Here is a 23,023-nt window from a genome sequence, read left to right on the forward strand (position 1 = left end):
ACACTTGAGATAAATAGAAATTGTGGAAAGACCACTGACAACAATATGTGCATAACTTTAAGTTGGTCAATTCATTACATTGGTAAAAAATTTAATAGTCACATATTCCACAGCAATATATTAATTTTGGGAGGAAACTGTATACATCAAATATTGACCCCTAATGGCACTTCTCAACATTAATTAACACAGAAATCCAAATTAAACCTTCAGTAAAGAAGAATAAAACATTAAAATACTCAATTCACAAATGTTGATAAAAACCTTTTAATTCCATCATATAACAACAAATAACGCTGGTCCTCATTCAAGAAGCACTTCCTACGTTTCTCTGGATTTTCTTTTTAGATAAGGTAGATAAGGGCGGGGATTTTAATTCAGAGAAGTTACAATTTTAGTCAAAATGTGCACTTCAGGTTGGATACAAAAATAATAACTGGTGGCTTATTGAACCAGGTGGCGCTAGCTGTTTCATTTTTCAAAGTAGCTGCACTAGTTTGCTAGTCCATCAGCTCTAGAGGTACATGAACTTGTGAAGGATGATTGACGTTGATTAAACCAATGATTTTTATGAAATAGATCTGTAGGCGTGGCTCTTCAATGATATGACCTGGAATAAAAAAAACATTTTTTTTTTTTTTTTAAACATTTCAATCAATTTTAATCAGTCTAGCGATATGGTACAAGTCTTGGAACATCTTGGAATGTTGACAGAGAGAAAATTTATCTGAAAATGTCTTTCTGTGAAAATTTTCTACATTGATTTATGCTACAGAAATTGGGAGTTATTGGTTTTGGTCTCTGTCTGTCCCATATTAGGGGGCAAAATGTTTCACACTCACACATCTACTTTTTCCTTCATCAAATCCACAACACTTGCCTAAAATATTGCCATGACAGCATGTCTGAATTTGAACAGTGTAGTATAAATTTTGAAAGTAGTTTCCAGGGAACTGCAAGTTCAAAATCTTTGGCCTTGATTCTGCTTAATGCCTTAATGACAACTTTCAAGAATATTGAAAGGCATCAGACTAACAGCAGTCAGGATCATCTCAACATTTGTGTAAATTCTGGGCGTTTCAACAGGAAAAAAAATACTCTTTAGATGGTGCTGACCTACTAAACCAAAAAATTAAGGATGTTATTGAAAGAAAATTTGTTATCAATATATATTCTTTGCAATATATAGTGCTTGATAAAAATCAAGAATTCCTTGTATGAAATAATTAAAGGATTAATTGAAAAAAATGTATTTTAAACCAGGATCATCCCAGGTATCATATTCCACTTACAGAATATATATGGAAGGAAGAGTTCAAATACATCTTGTTCTAAATACTATTAGTTTATTTTCATTCCATGGAAAAGTTTTGCTCTAGAGTTCAATCCAGTGCAACTTCTATAGGCACACATATTGCCTTTCTCAACCTACCAATCAGTGTCTTTATCACAATTTCGACATGCTTCCCTTCGAGTTTAGAAAAAATACCGAACGAAGAGTCCAGATGTTTTTTGGGGAGTATGTACACAACATCCAGATGATCTAGACTAGCAACAAACTCGATTCACCTAAACCGGCCGCAACTGTGTTTTTAAGGAAGCACAGAGCTAAAACAAAAAATTGGTTTTGAAATTCTTCACTCAAAATTCGTGAAATAACTTACACAAGATATTTATCTGAATGAGAATGTAGCTTTGATTGATACATGGTCTGATGGGAAAATTTCATTGGGTATCCCTCCCGTCTCCGTGATCGCTTCCTCTGAAGGAACCTCCAACACACCCACATTGTCCAAACAGTTGGAGCTGAAGAAAACATAGTCGACCGCTGCCTTCATCACTTTGTTGTAGGATGTAATATTTGGTTCCTGGCCCTAAAAAAGTAGGTCACAATTCAAATACAGCATATTCTAAATTGCAATACTTGCTACACGTTCTTGCTGCCATCATTCTAGCGGTTTAGAGTATGAAAGGAAGCTAGAACAATATATCACTGCCAGCACTCTTTCAGAAACTAAATTTCCTTAACAATTAGGAATCAATCACTTCCTACAGAAACTCAATTCGCATTACCATATAAGGATAGTGTATTTTTTCTCCATCTACAACTCTGACACCAGTATTTTCTATTGCATTCTATTTCAATTCTAAAATATAAGGTCATTTTTTTTTCAAATAGATAAGAGGAGACCTATTTGTGCTGAATCCATATTCCATGCCATTTCATTTACTGCTTCAACCTCTCTGTATAATAATGAATAGTATTTTGATCAAAATTACTTTATCTGGTTGACCAGTTTCGATCTTCAGAAAAATGTGACTGACATTGCCATAAACAACAAAAAATGGGGTATTTATGTTATTCAGCAACTCCACATAATGTGCAAACATTCCGTTTGCACATTATATGGAGTTGCTGAACAACATAAAGACACAAAATCTGATTAGTTTACAATGTTTCTCAAGTTTTATATAATACATTTTGTGCCTAAACAAGATATCCATATTCTGAAATTAGTCTTTGAATTGATAGTTCTATTCCGTAATCCAGGTGGAATTTCATTGAAGCAGATGGAGACTATTTTTAACTGTGACATGTTGAGTTGTGATGTAAATAAAGTGCCTGTTGACAAAGGCTGATATCAACAAAATATCTGTCCATACAATTTCTGAAGGAGTCGCCTATATTTGGCCGATATATTGAATAATAAGAAATATATATGCATACATGTGTATATAAATTTTCTCGCAGGTAATTGCATGATTTACAGTTTTGGTTTCGTTTCATGAATAAATTTTACGTTACATGCCTTCACGTCTCGTCTGAACGAAATTCCACCATACAATCAAATTTACATATGAACATTCAACAGAAGAAATTACTGCAATGCCTGTTATCAAATTGGAGCACTATCGACTACAATTTATACTCCATCCCATAACCTGGAAGCTACCCTTGTTCACGAGAACTGTCAAATCTGTCCATTTAACAAAATTTCAGTCACAATATTGTAACCTTCACAAGTAAAACTTATTCATGAAACAATTTCATACTTTAAACCTTAAGGTTTTGGTCTCCAGTTTTGACTTTGAATATATGACAGTGGACTGACAATAACTACAGGTTTACCTGAGCAGTGTTGTAAGCACTTTTCATGCTGCTAGATGTGTGTTGAAATGCCCTCCACAGAGTGTTGATCAATGAGGATTTCTGTAAAGAGATTGATGGAGTTCTTCTGTACAAGTCACAATGAGTATTCAATATACAAAGCATTCTTTTCTTTCCTAAACAACATCGGAAGTTTTCAAGTTTTTGATAGGATAAATGTAGAAATAAACAAGATGCGTTTGTGGAACACTGATGACTCTGTAGGCAACAAATTGATTTTGGTACACAAAGAAAGATCCCATCACAAGGAACACATATGTGAAATATGAAAAGCCTATCACTAACCTGGCATTGAAAGTTTATGGCTAAGATTAAAGTTTTTCAAATGTAGGTCAAATGTCAAGGTCATGGGGTCAAAACATTTGTTACCAAATCTTGTCTCAAGGAATACACATGTGAAATATGAAAGCCCTATTACTATCCATTCAAAAGTTATGGCCAAGGTTAAGTTTTTGGCGGACAGACAGACAATAAACTATATGGATGTTCTGTTCACATGCTGTAAGAAACATATATTGATTATGTACAAAGTGTCATTTCATTGCTTTAACAGAGAGAATTTTATGCTTTTAGTATACTGTCTCAGATATAGTTAAAATAAGGCCAGCTACACCCCAATATTCATTTTGTGATTTAATGAATTGTTTATACGTTCTTGCGTTAACAAGGTCAAGATCTAGAATTTCAAGTCATAATTTAATACTTATCAAGGGCCGACAAATCTTTCAAAAAAATGCAAATAAATCAGCATCTAACAATTCACCAGTCGTGTGAATTTAATCTATTTCACTTTCATCATTATTTAACAATAAACATTTTATACCAAATCATTCAATCTTCTTTCATTACAAAGTGAATACCTTTCGTGAATCAAAGATAAAAAATGGAGCAGTCTCAACTTCAACACGTGAGCATAAAATTTTATATGAAGGAACTGTCAGATCAAAAGCTACACGCACAGCTAAAAATATAACGAGAAATGCGAAATCAAAATCCCACCTCTTTCGAAAACCTGGGAAAGTAAACTTACTGATCCATCTGGGAACTGTAAGTTTTCCAGCAACTGTAGCTGTTGAATGCAGGAGTCCGACAAATAGCCGTCTGTACAGAGCAGGTAGCCTGGACTGGACACCTCCGAGTTAAAGTCCCCACACAGGATGTGAGGATTCGTGTCACTTCCAGCCTTACTAACTACCTCTTTAATGGCACTTGCAATCTGAAAATTAAAAAGATTGATATCATTTACTGTATGAATTACATATAAACTGCATGCTTACAGAAATTTATTCTAAAAGAAGCACAAATCACTATTTTTAGATGGTAGATTTATACATGTTTATATATATGTAAATTATGTTCTTTATAAAGGGCTATGTTTTGATTGTTTAGTACATCACAATTTCTTACTTCCTGTATTATTTTTAATCAGATGAACTAAAATGTACTTTATGATCATACTACACTATAGTCAACTTGAAACTTGGCACATTTAAAAGAAAGCCTTTTGTTGGCCTTTTTAGCACACATGTTCAAATCACAAAAATTAACTTCAGTCCCTATAAAAACCAATAAATCATAAATAAAACACAAACGGTTAACACCTTGGCTTCCGACTGAAAAAAAAAATCTCACACCTTCCAAAGTGAACACTGTCGTATATTGACAAGTTTTGAAAATTGTGTGAAATTTAAATGGGTAAAACTTCAATTTCACTTTTGTTACTGTAGCAGGGTATGGGTAGCTTTAATTCAATCACCTGCGACATTGAAAGAATTACTAGGTCCCCATGGAAATGTATTAAGAATACTCTTCAAGCAAAGCTTCATATCTAGAAACCAATACATGTAATACCTTATGGAAGTTGGTGACCTAAGTCCTTGGCTTTGACCTTGTGGTTTAAAATACAGATAATCTGTAAATCATTCCCTTCACATAAAGTTTCAGGTGATGTCATCAATTTCATACATAAACTATTCTTACCATACATGACTGGTGACCTTTGGACTAAAAATCTGTTTGTCATAGAGACTCTTCATGTAAAGTGTTATTGCTATAGATTACTAGAAAACTGAAGAGTCAGAAAGGGCCCCACAAGAATATCCATTTGATTCTCCACCACTGTGTGTATCTGGTTGTTGAATCAGTATGGTTGGTATATATCCACCCTTAAGTTTTTTTCTGAACTCAAATATTACGAGCTATAGAAAGTGCTGTCATTTAATTAATATTTAATAAACCCAAGTCCCGCCACTCCGTAACAACAAAACCGATAAATCTGATAATCGAAATGGATCTTCCTCTTCACAATACGATCATTACCTTTCAATTCTAAAATCTTCTTTCAAGTAATCTCATGTCATTGCATATCATAGAAAATGCTAGTATACAATCCAATTAAAAAAATATAAGTACCATAACTCTGTAAAGACAAATTGAAAGAGGGCTAATTACTTGGTTCTCACATCAATTTTCGTCAAAAATAAGTAAGTGGGGGCATTTTCTCCTCTCCTCTTTTTATCAAATAAAAAACTGATGAGAGCAAGGGATTGTTTTTAGAATTCAAACCTTGTGGCTTTTATAAACAGTTCCAACATAGAGCCAGCACTGGAAAAACCTCCCACAATATGCCATGGTAGAATAACCACTTCTGTACATGATGGATTTCAATATCAGCTAATTCCATTTTATTTCTGTCAATTCACTGAACCGGAGAAAATCAGAAAATCTAGATTAACACAAACCAAGGACCTTAACTTCTTCACATCTCTACAGATATTAACACCATCGCAATAAAATATTTAAAAGTATAAAACCCTGCCTGCCATTTGCAAAATTATAAATGTACGCAAAAGTTGGGATAACCCAGACTTAAACAATCATTTTACATACAGGAGATTCCAAACTGCAGTCAGGGATTCTCGACTCTTTAAGGGAAATGGTACTTATGCATTGTTTAAACAGATGTAGGCCAGCATGAAAACCAAGTAACTAATTATTAATTTTGTATCGTGTATAATATCTATGGAAATCTTTTTAATTTTTAATTGGGCACCAACCATGGGAAGGGGGGGGGGGTCTAAAAAAAACTTACTTGTATACATTGAACATCTGGAACCTTCATCTTCCCCCAATGGACATGGATGTTTCAAACAGTGATGACCTGTCCAGTTTTATTACACTTGAGCTTGGCCATGACCATCACGTCTGGACGGTCTAGGTATCCCCTGATTGCCTCCTGCTGTGTGAGGTCCAATCCATCTATTTCCTGTAATGGGACAACAACAGCTTTTCACATAGATTATATTCTATCAACTTACCCTAACCCTAACCCACAAAATCGTTTCTTTTTTTTTTATTTTGATGATATTATTTAAGATGCCTTTTAAAAAAGTACACTCTGTCATAATCCATACCAAGGGCAGTGCTACATGGGGCATCTATCTAACTCATAACATAGAATTATTAAGTGGTTACAATTCTCATACATTAAATTATCTTTAATATCATTAATGACATATCCTTGATATCAATAGGTATCATCTCCATTCTCTCTCCCAACTTGTTTTTCACTTTTTCAAAATCGAGGAAAATGTCAGAACACTACAGTATCTCAACATTACAAAACATAACACCATAACAACGAATAAGTCTGAACTGAATTACAAATAAATTTTCAAAAGGCTAAAACTCTGCACCAGAGGCCCAAGGGCCTCACTGGTCACCTGAGTATTAGATAAAAGTGTCAATCACTAGCCCCAATGGTTATGAAATTTAGAAAAAAAATTATGTTCTGCATATCTAAGCTAAATTCTAATATTCAGCAACACTTATAGTATAAAACTTTACTGATGAAAGGCTTTTCCAAATACTGTAAATCCCTAATTTAAATATACGTGAGGAATTTATTTTCGCTTAATTGTGTGAGAAGCATCACTCGTATATAAAATTACTCACTTTTATTTTTATACTGCTAATTTACATGCAAAGACTCTTGATCAAAAGAGCACTCACCAATTTTCCTTCTCGCAATTTGACATAATGCAAGTCATTTCGCAATATCAAATACTCGTGCAAAATAGGAAATTTTTACAGCATGTGAAACTTTGAAATAATATAACTTCCTTACTGAACGAGTTCTATATGCCTAACCTTAAATGCCAGATCAGCCATAGAGTATGTGTTAAATTCAACTCTGGTAAAACGACTAGTTTTGTAGAAGATGGCTTCTCCTTCATTACAGTAATCATCTGTCCGCTTCTTCATTAAATCATCATACCCCATCCTAGAGGAAAAGTCATAGAAACACTTGATAGCGCTACATAAACTAGGTGGTAGATGGATATCTGCACACAAAATTTCAGGGCGTGTCAATCTTTTAAAATATAAAACATCAGATTTACATTAAAAACTTTAAACATTCCATCAGAAAATAAATTACTTCACATAAATAAAAAATCACCCCTCCATAGCAGCCATCAGTGTATTATTAAAAAACTGTGGCTCCACCTCCTGCAAACAGACAATATACCCGTCCATGTACCTCAACTCCGTCACCAGTTTCTGGTAACGGTGGTCAGCAGCTAGGAATCGAGGCTCAGTAAAGCTGTAGTCATTCCGCTCTAAGTGACACTGGGCTAGAACATTGTAACTAACCACAGAAAATTGTTTAGCTGAGTCTGCCACATCATTCCGGAAGGCAGGGTTTTTAATGAACCTCCTGTTCAATACCCCGGTTTGCTTGTCTAGATTTGATACTGGTAATTGTTCACTAATTTTAGGATTCACCGATTGCACCGTTGATTGAATTTCTTCTGCATGGTTTGACTGCACACTACTTTCCACTTGAACTTCTTCCTGTTGAGGAGCAGGAATGTCACAAACTTCCTGGATTACTTCCTCGTTTTCTAGAGGTTGAAATACTCCTTCTGAATGGGTTCCTCTACCACTTCCTCCTGGATTTCTGCTGCCTCTGTCTCCATTACAACATCTTCACTTTCTTTCTCTGGGCCCTCAACCTCCTCTGGCTCCTTAACCTCCTCCACAATCTGCTCTTCTTCTACCTCTACTTCATCACTTTGAACCTTCTTTTCTTCCTCATTTTCAGGTTTAGGAATAAGATTTCACTACTATTAGCAGCTGGGACTTCATTCATATTAACCATAACAAAATCCTTTTTGACATCTGCTGCAGGTTCCTCTACATTTTCCTTCACCACTTCATTTGCTTCAGATTCCATGCTGCTTTCCTCCTGATTACCATTTGTCTGAAGAAGAGGTTCCTCACTTAGTTTTGCCTTCTTTGCAGATAAATCTTCCTCCTTTATTTCATCCTGAACCTCTTCAAACTTCCTTTTCTGACTGAGTACTTCTGCATCATTTCCATTTTCTTTCAGCAGATTCTGTTGTGAAAATTCAGTTTTCTTTTTTTTTTTGATTTTCTTCTACTTCGTCTTCAGATATAGCATTGTCTTGGACAGGCTTTTCCTCCTCTTCTTCTGGCTCTATAGATTCCTCTGCCTTTTCCTCTGGTGGTGTCACTACCTGTTCTTTGTTGGGTGCTTTTTCTTCCTCTTCCACAGCTTCAGGCTCTTCTCTTTGCTCTGTTGATTCTGAAGTTTCCATTGCTTCTTCCTCCACTTTTCCTGCATCTCCACTTCCTTGTTCCTCCTCTGTTTCTGTTGAATCCTCTGCGGACTTTTCCTCCTGTTCATCCACAGTTTCTTGTTGTGACAAGCTCTCTGTGCTAGCTGCTGGAGGTGAATTCTTTCTGGGTGATCGTGTTGCTTTCTTAGGACTTGGTGATGGTGTTTTCTTTGCTGCCCTAGGAAATGAAGTCTTGGTAGGAGATGCAGTTTTCTTGGGTGAATCAATTTTGGTAAGGACAATTTGTGCATCAGGGAGAGGACTTTTCTCCTCTTCAGTCTTCTCTAGCTTTCCTCTACTTCGTGAACTGGATGCACTCTTAGCTGGAGATTTTTTCTTTGCTGGAGACATTTTGGAGATGGGGATTTTTTAGGAGACGCTTTCGTAGCTCTCCCTCTTTGTTTAGGAGTGGATTTAGCTGGCTTCTCAACTTCCTCCTCTTCTTCCTCCTCTTCTTCTTCCTCCTCTTCACTTTCAATATCTTCCTCAAGTTCTTTCTTACCACGGGCACTTCTACTTCGACCACTCCTGGCTGGTGCCTTCTTGGCTTTTGGTGTCCGCTTCGCTGAAGATGCTGTCCGTCTTGACCGACTTCTAGCGGGAGCAGCTAGTTTCGGTGCTGGTTCACTTACTGGTTTTCCTCTCCTGGATGTGGACCGACCTCTCTTAGGAGAATCTTCAGCTTCCTGCACCACAGCTCTCGTTACTCTCCCAGTTTTTTCTTCACTATCATCTATAAATTAATGTATCAAATGGAATAACATCCTCTCATAAATACATATATGAGATTTTCTACATGTAAAGGGTATACAGCAAATAGTGAACTACAGACACCTTTTGAGTCTCTGGAAAGCAGGACTTCAAAAAAAATCTATATTGTAATTTCTTATGTGTATATCATTATGTGGACTTTACCTTTCACCTTAACCCATTCAGCCCCACTGACGAGTAAACTCGTCCTATTTTTAGTGCACTGTTTACCCAGTGACGACTATAGTCGTCCTGGTTTTGCCCTCCTATCTGGCCGATGACGACTATACTCGTCGTTTTACCTGTATGTGAAAGAAGCTTTGATTGGTCGAAACTAGAAAAATCCGGGTACACATGATTATGCCAACCAATGAATGACATGTTAAGATGTCTTTGTGTTAAGTGTTCTTTATTTAGATACGATATAAATAGCTATACACAAAGGAATTTGGTACATGTGTTCAAAATATCGATCGGAAATGGCGGACGTATTGCGAGAAATTTTACAAGACGATAGCAGCCAAGAATTTGAGGGATTGAATTGAAAGACGTTGAAAATGCAGAAGACAACTAAATTTATCATCTACTTAATTTGGATGACGCTTTAGAAAAAGGATCAGACCTCGAAGTGTCCGATATAGGGTCTGTAAGTCTCGTTTACTTTCGCTTTCGTTTTACTACTTCCGGGCAGTAAAGCAAAATGCCGTATTGTTTTGCATACGGTTGCAATCACATTACCGGCGGAAAACAGCGTTGCAGCTTGACGCACAAAAAAGAAAGAAATGGAGTGAGAGGTGCAGGTAGGCGCATTTTTATAAGTTTTCAGCGTGATTTACCGACATGAAAATGAAATGAAAATGAAATTAAAGCAGATTAGCAAATCTCACAGTCACAGTGACCGTGTCATATGAGTTTTCGACTAACGGTCATTTACTACCACAATATAATATTTTTTATTCAATTAAACTGTGTTAAAGAATTGTCATATGTTTAATTTTGATCAAAATATAGAGTCAACTTCCCACATTTATGTAGCAATATTCCATTATCACCTGCATATGGTGTTTATATATTTCAACTGATTCTATATGCAAGAGCTTGTTCTGGATATAGTCAGTTTTTAAATCGAGGTAAGCTACTGACAAACAAGTTGATGGTACAGGGATTTCAACAGTCTCGATTGAAGTCAGCATTTCGCAAATTCTATGGTCGTTATAACGATCTAGTTCGTCAATACAACCTCGCATTGGGTCAAATGCTGTCTGACGTGTTTCATACCGATTGTTAAGCCGTTCTTGGCACACTGATTTTGACTGCGGATAACTCCGTTTACCTGGTCGGGATGTGGGGCTCGCGGCGGGTGTGGCCGGTCGGCGGGGGATGCTTGCTCCTCCTGGGCGCCTGATCCCACCTCTGGTGTGTCCAGGGGTCCGTGTTTGCCCAACTATCTGTTTTGTATTGCTTGTGGGAGTTATGAGATTGATCACTGTTCGTTGTCTTCACCTTGCATCAGTAGGTTGAAGTAGCTTTCAATATACATGTAGGTTTTCTAATTCGCAGGCGTGCAGATAGAGATTGTAATGATAATGATCAAATCTGCAGTTGTCATTTCCGCGAGGGCAAGACGGAGAATGGGCCAACCGTATTCAGCTTCAGCAAAACGTTAAGCTTCCCAGAAGTACCCACTCGAAAAAGGTAGGGTTGTTTTTTTCATATAAGGGACTGGTCAACATTTATTGAGGGTTGAACCGGTGCATTCCATATAACCATTTTTAACAAACCCTATGTCCTATCTTCTAAGAATACACAAAAGTTGATGCTCTATATCAGATGTGAAATACAAAGTGAGTGTCCTATCTAATAAATAAACATATATATGTATAATTAAACAACAATGAAATAGTTCATTATCATTGCTACAGATCACACAGTCTAGTTAGAAATCTCATTATTTTTAACTTCTTTTTTGTTGTTGTTCAATTGTTGTTTTTGTTTAATTACTGTTTTCCTGAATTTGTCTCATATACATGCAAGTATTTTTCACATCTCAGTATTCTCTATCATATGATTGAAGATGTGTTTAGGTAAATTCTGGCATGGAGGTTATAAAACTGTTTGTGCATGTTTTCATACTCAAACTGAAACTATGTGCTCTAAATCGTACTCATACTCAAAAGTGAGTGTTTTAGTATTAATACGGTAAAAGTTTATAACATCCAGGCCTAGTCTGTATCCTTTAAGTTATGACCAACATAATATATAATATTTTTATTTTCTATGATTGAAACCATACTCCATGCAAATCTTACATGTAATTTTTGCAATTCTTTTCACAGCTGAATACTTATTTTGCGATTTTTAATTGCATGTTTTACTATTAAATATTTTCAAAGGTCCAGTATTTTATTGCAAATTTTCTCCAGTTTATTCAGCTTGGACATGAAATCAAGCATGCATTCAATTCAGCATTATTGTTTGTATGATAGATCTATAAGTTCTGGGATTTGAATAAAAACTTTTTATATTCTTTTTTCAATGTTACATTTGCAAGAAAAAATATTGCTGTCCTATCAGTGTTGAAAATAAAAAAAAAGTTGGAGTCCTATCAGAATGTAAGTCCCAAAAACTGTGTGTCCTGTCGCCTTTTGTACCAGTCCAAACCCCCAATAAATATTGACTGGTCCCTAAACTGCATCTTCACTAGTTGATGGTTTCTAATCAGCACTGCTACTTAAAAAAAATATGAAAACTGTCACTGTTTTATGAGTAGCAGTGCGGATCAAAAACCCTCGACTAGTAGATGTATTAACTGGAATGCACAATAATTAAACTTAATTGAGCTACTCATTTGTGTGGTGATTAGATCTTAAAATTAGTAGGTTCCTCATAAATGTAGGGCCTCAAGATAAAATATTAAAATTTTAAATAAAAAACTAATTTTTAGGAAAAAGAAATCTAAAGAAGCTGGCAATGATGAGATGGATGAACAATCTGCATCTTGTAATGATCATGGTTATCTAGTTCATGACCATTCCTATCACATGACTTCAGATGATGATGTTGAGGCTTTTATGCCCATTCAAAAACAAATCAATTCAGGCAAGAAACAATCAAGTTCCAGTAAATATAGATATAATTCTCACTACATCAAGGCTTATACTCTTTATGACACCATGCCACAAGATGGCGATTTAAATGTTTTGTGAAATTATTTTTATTGATTGAAATGTTAGCTCAGTGGTCATAGCATTGGTCTGGTGAACCGCAGATCCCAGGTTCAAATCCGCCAGTCTTTTGTTTATATGTACTGATTTTTTTTTTGAAAACATGTTTTTTTTATCCAAAATTGCATATTTTCTGCCATTTTAACATAAGTATTCATTATATATCATCATATCTTTCATAATCAAATCATTTCATGCTGATTTGAGAAACTCTTTCAAGATGTAGTGAGCCACCTTAAAATTCAATGACTGTAGTGTATGTGAAACATATAAATAAGAGGGATCTAAGGATATTATTATAAAGAAGTCATAAAAGTGACAGTCAGATTTAAAGTGATATTTACTCTGTAAATTAATGTATCTGCAGTGGAAAAGCTGGAGAACGAGGTAAAAGAGCTCCAGGAAGAAATTCGGAACCTCCAAATGAGGAAACCCAAAATGACGGTGGGAGAAATCCTGGAAGACTCCGAAAAGGTAATTTGATTCTATCAGCATACTAAAAAATGGCTGAAATATTGCCAAAACAGCATAAAACCCCAATCAATTATTAAATCAGCATACTGAAAACATAATAGCAGTTTTCTTATAAATTTTTGTATTACAAGCTAAATGCTCAAGTGAGCTTTTCTGATAGTCTGTTGTCCGTCGTCTGTATGTCTGTAAACTTTTTACATTTTCAACTTCTCCAGAACCACTGGGCCAATTATAACCAAATGTGGTCAAAACCAACCTTGGGTGACGGGCTTTCAGGTTTGTTCAAATGAAGGGCCATGCCACCTTCAAAGGAGTGATAATCACAAAAATAGGTTGGGGTCTTTTTAAAAAAATTTCAAGACCCACTGGACCAGAAGAGCTGAAATTTACATGAAAGCTTCCTGACACAGTGCAGATTCGAATTTGTTAAACGCATGGCCCCTGGGGGTTGGATGGGGCCACAATGAGAGATCAAAGTTTTACATAAAAATATATAGGAATTTTTTTTAAATATGAGCCAAGGTGACTCAGGTGAGTGATGTAGCCCACGGGTCTCTTATTAGTGATAAGTTTTTTTCCCTTTCCTACTTTTCAGATGCTGCTTTACACCTCATTTCCAGCATACGTCTTCAATGTTATTGTGCAAATTCTCAAGCGAATGGCGCCGTTTAATTATTATGCTGGTTGGGAGGTCACCTGCTTTAGTTTAGAGGACCAACTGCTAATATGTTTGATGAAGCTACGCTTAAACTTTCGAGATCTAGACCTTGCTATTAAATTTGATACAAGCAGATCTACAATATCTAACATTATAAATACATTTATCTCTGCTCTTCATGAAATCTTTTTTGATGGTGTATTGAAAGCTGTGGGTATTCCTTCTCAATTAAAGTGCAAAGGGTCTATGCCAAAATCCTTTTCAGATTTCAGCTCGGCAAGAATTGCCATGGATGCCACAGAAATCACCCAAGATATACCATCAAATATGAATAGTCAATCACTTACATACAGCAACTACAAAAGCAGACACACTGTAAAGGCGGTGACCTGTGTGGCTCCAAATGGTGCTCTTGTATTTACTTCCGATTTATATCCCGGTTCCACATCTGATGCAGCCATAGTACAGCATTGCAAAGTTCTTGACCAATTACAGCCTAGAGATCTTATTCTTGCAGATAAAGGCTTTAATATTTTTGACAAACTCCCTTCCGGGGTATCTTTAAACATTCCACCTTTTTTGTCAAATAAATCGCATTTTACTAAAGAAGAGGCAAAACTTTGTTATAAAATTGGACGTAGTAGAATTCATGTCGAGAGAGCAAACGAAAGGATAAATAATTATGAAATCCTTAATCATGTGCCAGCTCAGTATAGACAGTTGACGACAAAGTTATTTCAATTGTGCTGCTGTCTAATTAATTTACAGGTCCCCCTTCTTAAGGAGATTGCTGACAAATATGAGCAGATTCTAGGCCACAATTTTTGAATGCTATACATGTTGACTGGAAATACATGTAGATCTCTCTTTGTATTATTATATGACAGCTATTTTAATTTGTTATTCACATGCATGATAGGGAAGAGATCAAAAAATCAATGTCAGATAAAAATCTAAATTCAAATACCATTAGTTATGGGGAGGATGATAAATATACCTGTAAATATGTCATTTGAAATCGATTTTCACATACAAATCATTATCAACATTTATGATATGTACTTGTGAGGAGGATCTTTATGAAAAATATTTGAATTTAGTTTTTTGTCAGTCATTGAATTTTGATCTCACCTCTTACAAGCATGATTCTTGGCAAATATATCAGATAAGAAATTCATACTTTGTAATTCTTAAATTGTTACTTTTGGGGATTTTATTGTTCCAAGTATTATTTTCTTTCAGTATATGTTTTTTGAATAAAAAAAAAGAACACTAAAGCTGAATGAGAGCAAAAGTTATATATTATATTAGATATATATGTACATCAAGTCAAATGAAAATTTTTCATATATTATAAAGTAGTGTTGATATATTTAGCAAATCATTCTGATAAAGATGGAAGAAAAACTGAGAAATAAAAATCTAGCATTGTTGAAATATTTTGAGCCCATGTGTTGTCTTTCAATATTCTAATAATTTTCAAGTCCACTTGAGTCCAAATGACAAGGTCACAGCATTGAGTTCCAGACAAATGAAGCTGTCCTTGTATCTGATGCCAGTAGTCATGTGTCCTTTTCAAAGTAATGTTACCATCTTCCTCTTTGACTGAAATATAGATAAAAGTGGTTATGAAATTCAATCCACCCATGTTATGCCAAAAAGAGGCCCACAGACCTTATCGGTCACATGAGCACTAGTGAAAAAGTATCACTACTCCCAAGGGCTATGAAATTTGGAAAAAAATGTCCTGTTCTGAATATCTAAGCTAAATTTTAATGTTCAGCAACAGTACAAAACAAGATGTATTTTTAAAACTTCACAGCCCTCAAAAGTGCATACAATGATCAAATGCTTTACATAATATAATATGTGTATTAACATTAAAGCATCAATAGATATGACTAATTTGGACCCATCCTAGAATCAAAACCCTGGGTTGTGAAATTCACCATTTTTTTTTGTACATAATTTTCTGCTATTCCTAAGTATGGATTTAGATTTTATACAGTGTCAGCAAACTTGTACAAAAAATATATACTAAGTTTGGCCCCACCTCTGGGGTCAGAACCCCATCCCAAGGGATCATAAAATTGTCAGTTTAGGTGGAGGTCTTCCTGGTCATCATTACTAGATGCATTTGGTTTTTCTTACACATGTGTAGTGTGAAGATTTTTTAACATTGGTCAAATCAAGAAGTTTAAAAATATGTAATTGTCAACACATGACGACAGACAACAACCAAGAGCTAAAAAGTAATGAGTCTGTGAGTCATTAAATGTCATACAGATAATGTCTCTAATCTGAGTCAATTACAGTGTATACCCATACCTAAGTAAAAATACTTGATTGTACTACATGCATCTGCAACAGTCAAGTCCTTAGCTGAAAAAGGACATTTGACCTCCACTATGTCGGGCAACGTTTTCCTCTGAGGATGTTGGAGGTGCACATTCAAACTGTCTTTGAAAGTGCCTTGCACAAAACCATCAGGTGAAGCCCCTAAGACTCCTGTCTCATGAAGCCATATACCTACAAATAATATATTCTTAAATTAAATAATCTTTATTGTCCTCATAGAAGAATAATATCAATGAGATGTAAACAATTTTTTTTGTCAATAAAGATACCTGTTGGCAATACTGTTACACCCCCTTCTTTGCAGTATTCCTTTATAGCAACACTCTCATGTGTAACACCCCACTGGATGGGGGCTCTTTTTTCTAAGTTGTAGGCACTCAATAACCTTTTCTTTAAGGAGACATTTAACCTGGTGGAAAGGAAAGCATATGCCATTACTAATAAGATTCTTTTTCACCTGAATGTATTTTGAAATTGGGCTGAAATTTTATCCAATTCTATTCACCATGAAGATATGTTTACCTATTGCGCTTTGCAGCTGCAATGATTGGTCCAAAATTAGAAGCAGTAAATCTATGCTTCCTTACTGCTGCCCAGGTAGCATTATCTCTGTCCAATTGTGAGGAAGGCTGTTTGTATTATTCTGTCAGGTGAAACGATCAGTTGCTGCCTCAGCCATGAGAGTGGCTCCTTTGCTGTAAGGTACTCCTGGCACAAAAGAAGGCCTTCAACAATTGGTACAGGTAGTGCCTCAATCTCGGGTTCCTTTGACAGAATCCAATGCAGAGCTTTTAAAAAAAGAAAGAACATTAAAAAAAGCATTTGCATTTATGAAAAAAAAAAAAACATTTTTATACATGTTCATGAAAATATTGTGTAGAGAATTGAATGTATTTATCTTTACAAACTAAACAAGGAGTTTTTTCCCCCATTTAATTCTAAGTTGCTAGAACTTGTAACCAATCCATTTATCTATTCATAAAATAAGATATGTTCAAATCATCTATTACTTCCAAATACAATACTTTCAGTGAAATTCTTATTAAAGTATTTCAAATAATGGAAAATAAAACATGTCAATAATTCTGGAATAAACAATGCAAATACTGCATACATAATAAATCAATCACTACTAAAATCTGTCAACAACATCTGTCAAGTAAATCTTATTAATAACTTTAAAAAAAAAGACATGCAAAACTCTTGGTCAGTCCTAAGCAGGAAAACTGCTCATAAACAAGGAAACTGTTTTCAGAAAGATGAAAACAACCTGTAAAGCGCCCCAATTGGCCGAGTTGATTATGCAAAAATAACCTGTCGTCATCCGTTACAACTCTTTTGAGTACTCTGATTTATAAAAAAAAAAAAAAAAAAAAAAAGCATAATAACTTAAAACTTTCTTGTTTTTTTAAGGGATCATACATACTCGACTTCTTCGATTACAAAAAAAAAAATTCAAGTAATGCTTGAGCAATCTGCAAATGATACTAGTTGTTTAATGGAGAACATAATTTTAATCAATATCAAAAACATAACTGAAATATGTACGTGTAATTAGGCTGATTTGATGGATACAGCTCCTGCATAGTTACTGTTTCCTTAGGTGGCGCTGACTTGGGATGTTTGACCCAACTACACTTAACGTCCGTTTTACTTGCCCTCTTATAACTACAAATATGTGTAAATTTTTGAGTAGAAAAATGCTAATATAAATTCATGTAATATACATGTCATATTACAATTTATCACATGTTTACTCCTTAAACCAGTGACATCACAAACGTCAGATTTACGTAGTTTGTTTACAAAATGTCAGAACGAACCCAAATTCCCAACTATACAGTACTGTAAGGTAAATGAATAACCAGGGTGGGGTTAACATGTGATAAAAAGAATCTCCCATGGTTTGTGGTTTGATTTGATTTAAATTCAACTGGTTGTGTGCTTTATATCCTCTCGCCAAGGCTCAGGAATAGAAAACACAACTCGTTGAAAGTAAATCATATCAAACCACAAACCATGTGAGATCCTATATACCATGCAAGCAAGTAAAAAATAGCAACAAGTCAGAATATCCCGTTGGCACTTTTTAAGGTTTATGTATTATAAATCTCATTACACAATTACAGTAAGGTACATAGTAAACAAGTCATTATTTTTATCTAAACTTACCCAAACAGTAGTGTTGCTGCCATATGGTGACATTTAAATTCTCCCATTGAACACTGGCATGAAACATCTTTTATGATACCATTGTCACTTTCTTCCAGAAAAACCTAGTATTGAAAAACACATGATGTACATGTATAATGTAAAACTTATACGGTACCAATTTTGATGCACCAGATGCGCATTTCGACAAATAATGTCTCTTCAGTGATGCTCAACCGAAATGTTTGAAATCCGAAATAACTATGAAGCTTTAGAGCTAAATATAGCCAAAAACAGCGTGCCAAAAAAGTGGAGCCAAATTCGTTCAAGGATAAGAGCTATGCATGAGGGAGATAATCCTTAATATAAATAATTAATACATTGAATACACAATTGACTATTGTTTTATAAGACGTTACTGCTTAATGAAATGCTGTGTTAGTGTTAAACCATTAGGAAATATCAAATAGTGATCGAAAACTTAGGTAGGTAATTTGAAATTTCACACGATACATGTGTAAAGACATGTATGTAGTACTATTATACATGTTTAATAGTCGGTGGGGATATTCCACTAAAATTTTAATAAAATACATGATTGTATCGCATGTCTTTGAAGAAAAAATAGTTATCCTGAGAAGATTTCTACTATTATTCAATACCCTAAACTGAATTCTAGGCCTAAAATGACAATGTCAAATGGTTGATATACACTTACTTGAACTTTGTACGATGTATCTCGCATTGAGGCCTGCACCGACGAATTTATCACTCGCAGCTCATGGTCGAAGGTAAACCTCAACACCCTTCCACTTTCTACTGAAGCCTCGCTCTTTTTGGTCAGCTTGCTTTGGCCATTTACGTACGACGCCCAGTAGGCTATAGAGAGCGCCATGACTTTTACATTTACGACTGCCCGGAAGTGAAATTTATCGATAATTCTCGAAGATCACGTGCCGAGACTTACAGACCCTATTGAATCAGAATCCGACCCCGAGTCAGAAAGTAGTGATGATGACGAGATTGTATTGGTAGATTACAATCGTTGGACAGACAATATACGGGATATAAACATTCCTGCATTATGTGGACCGCAGCCTGGACCCACACAAATACTTGAGGTCGATAAAAAGGAGTTAGACTTCCTGAATTTATTATTTCCTGACGAGTTTTATACGACAATTTCCGAGGAAACAAACTCGTATTCGCAAATCTGCATCAGAGCAAAAGCAAACTCTGGATGGTACGACACAACTCCTGAGGAAATGCGTGCATTTCTTGGTTGTTCAGTTGTTATGGGTATTGTTTCTGCACCTGCACAAGATTTTTATCTAAAGACAAACTATTTCATTTGTCATGTATTGAAGAGAAAATTTTTGTTGGTGAAAACTTTTTGTTTTTGTTTTCTTTTGGGAAATGAACAAACACTTTTTATGGTAAGATAATCAATTTTATATGATTAGAATCAGCATTTATTCTTCTTTCTAACCTGAAAATTTCAAAAACAGATGTGCATCATTAATGAAGTAGTGGCTATTTATCTATTATCTGTCGATCATTCAGCAGCAGCAGGGAATCTGATAAAAATTTGTCTGGGGCACGTGCTGCAAAACACTGCTGGGGTTTATTTCAGATAACATAGCTGGGGCTGAATGAGTTAAAGGAGAAGGTTTATATAAGCATTGCCTGCTGTTATTCATAATAAAATACTGTTTAAACTTTAAAAAAAAAGAAATTGAAATTGTGCAAGCAACATTTTACATGTATTTACCTTTTCCTCGAGATCTTCCTCTTTTTGGCTCTTCTGTAGATAGATTTGATCTGCTTCTACTTCTGTAATCATAGATAAGACAGTTATGTTGACTTAAATTACCAACACAGTAAGTTATATTTACAATCAAACTTCTGGAATTAAGGGTGTCACAATCCTGTAAAATACACGACAATTACATATCATAAATGCAGTGCAATGCATTGCATTCCATTGTTTTCAAAATCACCCAAAACTCCTTTCAAGAAGCTGAGACAGTCAGTGGATTTTCTCAACAACACAAATGCTTGTATGAAGACTTTTTTTGAAAATGAAAATCACCACTGTGACTAACGGAATTTGAATGAGGTCTGATTCATACAAACATGCATCAACAGCAACAATTCAAGAACACTAAAAAAATTTAACTTAACAGTTGGATAGTTTCATGGATTTACAGGTTTTTTGACATCACACCTAAGACGTAAACATAGGTAGTGATTGCTCCTTCGCCAAACGCTCGGCATTTAGAAGTGAGAATCACAAGTCTTTCAAATGTGACCTTAAAAACGGAGCTCCTGTGTCGCAGCAGGCGTTGGCACGATAAAGAACCGTCACTTCTACGACATGGGTGCTGGGCAAAAATAGTGGTACTTCACCTACAACTGGTGACATCTCAATATGAGTGAAAAATTCTTGACTGGACACAATACAAACAAACAAACAACCACTCTTAACTATCCCTGCAGCTATTCAATTGAAAATTTATACATGACCTAATGATGGCACAAAGTGGGGTTCTTACGTGATGTTTGATATGGTGCAACAATATACAAATATAGCCCTTTCATGAGGTCGATCCATAGATATATCGACTTAAAATAATAATATCTAGTACACCTGTAGTTTATTTAGATTTAAATGGACATTTCTAAATGGTGTAGTCTGTTGCACGGAAATTCTGATATCTGACTAAACACAATACATACATGGTATCATATAGGATTTAACATTCTTTTTGATAAATTATTTGATTCTTATAATTTCAATTCGTTCACTGTATTAACAATTTCAAAAACTTGAATAGTTTCCCAGCACTACATTAAAATTTGTTTTCGAGCCTATACGAATACATCGCGTTTTCGAATTTATTGACATGTAAATTCTTGTTCAGCTTTTTTTTTCCAATCAAAAAGAAATGCAGGGATTTTTCAACCAAAGAATTAATTACTACCCTTTTCCCACAAAGAGGAAAATTGAGAGTCACAGGCTTGAACCAAATGTCGAAGGTGCAAAGCAGCTGGGGGGAGGGGGGGTCCCCCTGCAATTTTTTTAAATGGTGCAAAGTCATACAATCTGAGCATACCTGAGGCTGCTTTTCAAAGATCTAAAATGCATTCACATTACAGCTTTGAAGTTACAAAATCCATCGTATTGCACGACACATCGACATGCAATGATGACCCAGATTATGACACGCTTGATCATTAAGATGTTTTACACAGATGTGAAGAAAGAATATATTTGACAAACGTCTGAATAATAAAAATATAGCAGAATGTTGATTCCGATTTAATCTAGATACATTTTATGAACAAATTCTGAGGGAATTGTTTACGTCTTTCCGAAGGAAAAAATTATTCTTTTAAAGAGAAAAATTTAATTTGACTAATTTTGGACAGAGAATACTGTCTAATTTTGACAATAACTTAAAAAAATCCCTGAAATGTAATAAATAACATCGGAATTATATAGAAACAAGAAGTCATTTCCTTGCCTTTTACAAAACCAGTTTCAAGTTTCTACCTGGATTTGGGTGCTGGACTTGGGAAGGCTTTAGGTGTTGATTTTTTAGGGGCAAGGCTCTGAGAGGCTAACCCCGTGTTCTTCTCCCTGCTGGCATCTCCGCAACATTGGAAGGAACCTCCTCTGTTGCCTTTGCTTTGCTGGCTCCTCGTTTCTTACTCCTGGGCATGCTCAATTATGTTTAATTATCTGAAATTTCAAAAGATTTAAAAGTTATACATTTCAACAAAACTTTTATAATATGAATCAACACATATCTGCTGAAAATGAAGGTTATCTATCAAAAGGTCTGCAGAATATGGATAGTGAAACTTGCAACTGTTCTATATATTGCTGGTAATTAGCATGTAATTGAGTAAGCCTTCGGGAACCAGTTGCACGAAGGTTAGTTAACTTTAACTAACGGTTAAATTGTCATTAACCTTACATCTATATAGCGTTAACTGTCACTTAAATCTAAGTACTAACTTTTGTGCAACTAGGTCCTGGTGTGTAACTCAATATTTTGTTCTGAGCAGGTAATTGAAAACATGGCCTTGCGCTAAGATATTGTTATACATCAATAAATTAATCTGTCTTGTCTTTGTAATTCCTGACACACATTTATTTATCTACACTCTGACTGGTCACATGCTATAAATATATATATTCTTGTTTAAAACAAGAGAAATGAATGAAAACTATAAATTCCAAAGAAAAATCTATCAAATAATATGAATATGTCATGTGTTTGTGTACATCACAGGGTTTTGACTTAATCCGGGTAAACTTATAGTATAATAGGAGAGGTGTCAGATCAATCTGTCCTTAGATGGTCCGACCCCTTGTCAATCTGGTCCATTCTGCTTAAGTCAATCCCCCCTAATCCCCCCCCCCAATCTTTATTGAAGATCTAATAAAATATCTAATTACTTAACAAAAATGGGAAGTTTTTGCATGCATACCATAACACCAAATTAGTAGAGATATTATAAGATAAATTTTAGGTCTCTGAAGTTAGATATTAAAATTCGATAACTGTGGGATTTAGGTTTGTACATA

General features: G+C 35.1%; 1 protein-coding gene and 2 pseudogenes across 1 annotated transcript; all 3 read right to left on the reverse strand.

Moving 5' to 3' along the window:
• Window positions 1-251: 251 nt before the first annotated feature.
• LOC125674896 (muscle M-line assembly protein unc-89-like) lies at window positions 252-22,171 on the reverse strand (annotated as a pseudogene).
• LOC130053358 (uncharacterized) lies at window positions 15,283-17,103 on the reverse strand (annotated as a pseudogene).
• LOC130053356 (uncharacterized) lies at window positions 17,799-19,321 on the reverse strand. Its single transcript, XM_056160499.1, has 3 exons — window positions 19,139-19,321; window positions 18,448-18,551; window positions 17,799-17,943 (listed from the first exon to the last, which is right to left on the reverse strand). Exons 1-3 carry the CDS (start codon window positions 19,319-19,321, stop codon window positions 17,799-17,801), a joined length of 432 nt encoding a protein of 143 aa, XP_056016474.1.
• Window positions 22,172-23,023: the final 852 nt, after the last annotated feature.

This window comes from Ostrea edulis, chromosome 3 (genome assembly GCF_947568905.1).
Source record: "Ostrea edulis chromosome 3, xbOstEdul1.1, whole genome shotgun sequence".
NCBI classification, from domain to species: domain Eukaryota; kingdom Metazoa; phylum Mollusca; class Bivalvia; order Ostreida; family Ostreidae; genus Ostrea; species Ostrea edulis.